General features: G+C 33.1%; 2 protein-coding genes across 3 annotated transcripts in view; both read left to right on the top strand.

Moving 5' to 3' along the window:
* LOC110029820 (serine--tRNA ligase) overlaps positions 1-6,096 on the top strand; it is a gene marked incomplete in the record, with an annotated part of 30,844 nt that overhangs the window by 6,890 nt on the left and 17,858 nt on the right. Inside the window, 2 exon segments of the mRNA XM_020732279.1 lie at positions 6-185; positions 949-1,129. Coding sequence (XP_020587938.1) covers positions 6-185; positions 949-1,119 — 351 coding nt within the window.
* The window catches only part of LOC110029821, a 16,170-nt gene continuing 13,559 nt past the window's right edge, over positions 3,486-6,096 (top strand). The window contains exon 1 of one of the 2 annotated variants that reach the window (XM_020732280.1): positions 3,486-3,783. In XM_020732280.1, the coding sequence (XP_020587939.1) occupies positions 3,570-3,783 (214 nt within the window). In that variant the 5' untranslated portion in view covers positions 3,486-3,569. The remainder of the gene's footprint in view (positions 3,784-6,096) is intronic. The other variant, XM_020732281.1, reaches the window with a different exon arrangement.

The following is a 6,096-nucleotide window of genomic DNA, read 5'->3' on the forward strand; positions in this document are numbered from 1 at the left end:
TGCAGCTTAAGATCCCCTACCAGATTGTTTCCATTGTATCTGGAGCTTTGAATGATGCGGCTGCCAAGAAATATGATCTTGAAGGTTGGTTTCCTGCATCAAAAGTGTACAGAGAGCTTGTATCTTGTTCAAATTGCACTGATTATCAGGCCAGGAGATTAGGAATTGGATACGGACAGAAGAAGGTAAGTTCCTTTTATATTGAAGCTGTTATTTAAGCCAAATATATTGGAATTTGACATCTAATATATATTTGGTGAATGATAAACGAGATTTGAGTTGAGATATTACTTGCAATTGACAGTAGACTTGAAGATGTTTATAGAACAAATGGGAGAAGTACACATATACCATTCGATTGTCAGAGCTAGTTTTGTAAATTTCCCAATGCTTTGGCTGTAATAAGTGTTAATTATTTGGTTTGGGCAGTTCATTTGTTTCGGTTGGGTGTTAGATTTATGAATTTGCATTGCTTTGATTGCTTGTATGTGATTTTTCTTTTATTATTGGCTATATTGAAGAAATCCTAAAATAAAAATGGCACTTTTCTGCTCTTAAGATTTTGAATTTATGAACTAACCCTGATTAGACATGAGGAGGCGGTCTTGCCATCTCCCATCTTTTCACATTCATACCAGACATTTCTTACCTATTTGCATATCTAACACCTAAACATTTATATTCACGTAGATACCACTCATATCTTCAACCTCACATCAAAATTACAATCATCGCTATCTTTTTATGCATAAGTTCATGACATCAAGCTGTACCAAGTGTAAATATCAAAATTTGGGTGTTAGACTTATAAATACATAAGATTTGTGTGGTATATATATCTGAATTTTCCCTGTTTTTTTGTATTATAGTCATTATTAATATCTCTTTTGCATAAATATTTGATCTTTTTGCTTCCTGGCCTTTGTATCTTAATGTCTACTTGTGCAGAATGATGAACAGTCCAAGCAATTTGTCCACATGCTGAACTCAACACTTACAGCAACAGGAAGAACCATCTGTTGTATACTTGAAAACCATCAAACAGAGGACGGCGTGGCCGTCCCTGAAGCCCTGCGGCCTTACATGTGCGGCATTGAATTTCTGCCTTTCAAGAACTGAAGCAAGCAAGGTTAGAGAACCAATTTCCCTTCTACTCTTGCTGATTTAAAGAAATACCAACTGTTGTCTTAGATTTTAAGTTTTTACAATTTTGAAATTTTCTTTTGCAATTATTTAAGGATTTTTTACATGAAAAGAATGTTTGCTTTCATGACTGTAATTTTTATATTTATGAGTTGGATTGAACAAATCATTGATTGTCATGCAACTAATACTATGTGAATCCTTAGTTATGGAGATTTATTTAATGACTTTGTTATTGATGGTTTGGTAGAGTTTTTAGTGTAATTTGCAGTATTTTAAAAACTGAGATTTATAAATTATGAGGTTGATTTGTAGCACATGGAGATCAGTTTTTAAAATTTTTGATTTATAGGTTATTTATTTATATTTTTTAACAAAAAAATTGAGTGAAAACATTTTGATAAAAAATAGAATATGTTGAAATTTAAAATTATTATATGTAGCTTAAATTTAATAAAATATATAGATAACCAATTAATTTTTATTTTGCATTAATCATAAATCTAGTAATTTTTTTATTATTTTATATTTTGGCGCATTGCTTGTAATTTTGATGTTGTCTCACCAAAGATGGTAATTTTATGACGAATTTATATCAATGGAGGCACATAAGTGATGGAGACATGGCAGAAGAGCATGTGTTTTGAGATGTGGGATTTACATATATACCCTATAATTCTTTTATATTTGTAAGTTTAACATCTAAGTTACGTAAAAATTGATTTTTAAACATCACATTGAAATTCTCTCTATTATTAATCATTTTCAATTGAAATATAAATTTGTCCGGATTTATTAAAATTTTCTTCCAGCCATTACATTTTAATAAATTTAGTTCTAAAAATTATATATATATATATGTTAAAAAGATACTTGACTAGCAAAATCTCCAACAACCATGGCTTGCAGTCTGTCAAGTTTGGGTTGGACTCATGTGTCTAACAACTTGAGTATTATTTTGATATAACATCAGTCATTTGGGGGAATTCGAACCCCAGACCAGGAACTGACGAATTAGATGTATATGACTTTGTTATTGATGGTTTGGTAGAGTTTTTAGTTTAATTTGCTGTTTTTTAAAACTAAAGGTTCGTTTGGGGCAGCTTATAAGTGCGAGCGGCGTTTTGAAAACGCCGACGTACCGTTTGGCTCTAAACTGCAGGGGTAACCCCCACGTTCGCGTTCGCTCCTTTATTTTACGCTCCTGCCCTCGTTTGCTCAAGGAACCACCCCGCTCTTCTTCTCGTTTGACTCTCCCTCTCATCGTTGAAGCTGCTCGAAGTCGAACACTTCACATCGTTGAAGTTGCTCGAATTCGAACACTTCACTAGCGACCCCATGCTCCTCCGCTCCAGCCGGTGCCACCTCACTATCGTTGCTTCTTCGGCGAAGCAGTCCCCTCATCGTACCTCATGTCAGCCTGCTCCTCTGACATCGCAAGGGTTCGGTCACTAAGGAACTACGGCTTCTTCGTACATATCAACATCGGTCTCCGCTCTGCAAACCATAGATAACCAATTAATTTTTATTTTGCATTAATCATAAATCTAGTAATTTTTTTATTATTTTATATTTTGGCGCATTGCTTGTAATTTTGATGTTGTGGAGACATGGCAGAAGAGCAAGTGAGTTTTGAGATGTGGGATTTACATATATACCCTATAATTCTTTTATATTTGTAAGTTTAACATCTAAGTTACGTAAAAATTGATTTTTAAACATCACATTGAAATTCTCTCTATTACTAATCATTTTCAATTGAAGTATAAATTTGTCCATGTATGCTTTTGACATGAACTTGACATGAAAATGTGAATGCATGGGGGGTCTATGGCCGGATTTATTAAAATTTTCTTCCAGTGATTACATTTTAATAAATTTAGTTCTAAAAATTAATTCTTCATGTAAAAAGTTATATATATATATTAATGTTAATAAGATAGTTGGCTAGCGAGATCTCCAACCACTCCTGGCTTGCAGCGTGTCAGATTTGGGTTGGACCCATTTGCCTAACCATTCGAGTACTATTTTGATATGACATCAGTCGTTTGGGGGGAATTCGATAGAGGGGATTTACAACTGATGAATTAGAGAAGACGAATTAGATATATATATATATATATATATATATATATATATATATATAATCAATTTAATATCATTTAATTATGCAGTCAAATCGCCTAATTTATATTATTCTATCCTCAGAATAATAATAAAAAATTAATATTGCTATTAGTTTGTTTGTTTATTATTAATTTTCATATAATAATCGGAGCCTAAATTACGCAAAAGCCCCCCGAAAGATATTTCCATCTCTCTCTTCCACCACGTGTCCAATCCGGAGGAGAGAAACTGCCAGATAAATTCACAGAGAAACTCGTCGCTATACTGTTGTTTCGCAGTTTGCATTCGAAGCAGAAGAGATGGAAAAGGGAACTGGGCTAGGGTTGCAGAGGAAATCGATGAAGCGGAAGAAGACCAAGGGATTTGCTAGGGCACTAGTCGACTACCTTGCGTCCGACTCATACATGTACGCTCCCCTAATAGACTCGCAACCGTCGAAACCGCCGGAGCATTCAGTCTCGGCGTTGGAAGAAGTTGCAGGGGACGCTTTTGTTGGCACCCCTGTAGCTCCAGGTGATTTCTCCCTCGATTTCTTTGGGTTTCCCTTTTTGCCTGCATTTCGCGCAAAATTTTTACTTTTCGGTTACTGTAAGGCGGGAAACTTTGTTATGTTGGAGTTAAATTGATGTTTTTGTTTTTTTTTTCTGATTGATTTCTTCCTGCTTAAGTTTGTTTGCTTTGATGCGAAGTTGCTGATTATGTGATTAGAAAAAGCGTTGGGAAGTTTTGTTGTGAATCGCTGTGCGTTGTGTAGAATATTGAAAAGTTGTTCGGATTGGTTTAATTGGAACAGAAAGATTCAGCAAGTCTGGTGGTAATAATGATGATTCTTTTGAAACTGATGTGTCGTCTGAAAAATAAGTCCAAGAACTCGCTTTGAATTTTTTTTAAAACTATTACTGAGAATCTATTAATTCCTATATGATATATTTGCAGTATAATCTAACTCATAAGCTATTTTTACCTATTTAGGGCTTGTTTGGGTTCAATTTTTTTTTTCTTTTGTTTGTAAATCATGTTTGTTGTGTATTTTTTAACATGTTTATGTTTTTGAAAACAATCAAAATAAATTTTAAGGGGGCTCGCGCTTGGGGTCATTTTATGCTTTTTTTTTAGAAACAAAAAATAAAAACATGTTAAAAAACACACTAAACAAACAATTTTAATAAATTAAGATCATATTGCGTCCTATTGAGTGCCATATTTTCATTTAATTCTAATAAATTAAGATAATTTTGTATGCAATATGCCCAAGTCTTTCTAGGTCTATCTCTACCTTTCTTAACATAAGTTGAATCTAAAATATCTACTCTCTTAATTGGATCGGATGTTCAATATTTAACGTGACCAAACCAAATAATAAGTCTCTCTCTAATTTTGTCCTCCACAAGAGCTACATCAACCCTATCAGGGATATATTCATTTTGTATTTTCTCTTAAGTGTAAAGCCAGTAATCCGCCTTAGCATTCTCATCTCGGCAATACTTAACTTAGTTTTATGCTTCTCTTTTAAACACTAACATTCTTCTCCATAGAGCATTGCAGGTCCCATCACCGTTTTATAAAATTTTCCTTTCAGCCTAAGCGGTACTTTTCTATCATCATAGTGGTTTGTACACTTTTGAAATTTGAAGAAGTATTCATTGAAATTTGAAGGGAAGAAAACAAATGAAGAATAATGGTTGGAGGAACCAAGAACACTAAGCCTACACTTGCCATCAAAAGTCTAGAGCAAAAACCAAAGCATGGCCCAAAGCGCCAAAAAACTATTAATCTTTAGTGTGATGTTTGTAAAAAGATGAATGTCATAAAAAAATTATCAAAACTTCACGACAAACGGACAAATTGGATCGATCTTGAAAATCAACACCAATACATTTACACTTATCAACCTAAAATAATGGACTAAAGATGAAAGAAAATGAAAATCTTGGTGGCATTTTTGTGAACAAAAAATGATTGGGTCTTTTATGCAAATCATTTACTTATGGAAAAAACTATTACTTCTTCTTTTTTAGCTTAGAAAATTGTTTTTCTCTTGCTTTTTTCCTTATTGACGCCTTAGCTCTGGAGTATTAACCCGTATTGTGGCCTTAGCTCTAACGCATTAACTCAAAGCTTAACATCCCATGACAAATCATGCTAATCTATTCTCGTTTTATCATTTCTTACCTGCACCTGCCCCAAAATCAATATTACTAATGGATTTTTAGCCTTCATTGCTAGGTTAAGGACTATTAGAATTAACTCTGAACTTTATCTAAGTTCTATTGTATATTTATCAAACCTCTATTACAATCTCTTGTCCATGAGTGAGATAACAAAATATTGAACTATAAAACCACATTGTTTTAAATTTTTTATGAATTTCAGGCCCAAAGATTGATGAAGATGATTGGCAGTGTGAGTGAGTTTAGAGTTTTGCAAGTATTTTGATAAGGATTCCAAAGAAAATTATTATGCCATTTTTATTAGCAAAGAACTTTCATCTCTTGGGGGAAAAAAGGGGATTAGATTATGTTATCGCATTATAAGTTAGTCTATCCTAGATTTTGCTTCTTAGAAACTTATTTTATTTTCTGTTTGGTGATAAAGATATTTTTTCAATTTGAAAATTACAAGCTTGCCAAATGCCAAGGAGTTAGCTTTAAGCATAAACCATATACAATCACCAAACCTTTTTCTTTTGTGCACAATCATATTTAGGGCACATCAAGATCTCAAAATATTTACTCTAAATGATCCTTCAATGCTTTTCTTGATGATCATGCTCATGTCTATACTTATTGGAAAAAAAAGGTGATACATAATATATACATTTTTTTT

The sequence above is a fragment of the Phalaenopsis equestris genome, unplaced genomic scaffold (assembly GCF_001263595.1).
Source record: "Phalaenopsis equestris unplaced genomic scaffold, ASM126359v1 Scaffold000606, whole genome shotgun sequence".
Taxonomy (NCBI): Eukaryota; Viridiplantae; Streptophyta; class Magnoliopsida; order Asparagales; family Orchidaceae; genus Phalaenopsis; species Phalaenopsis equestris.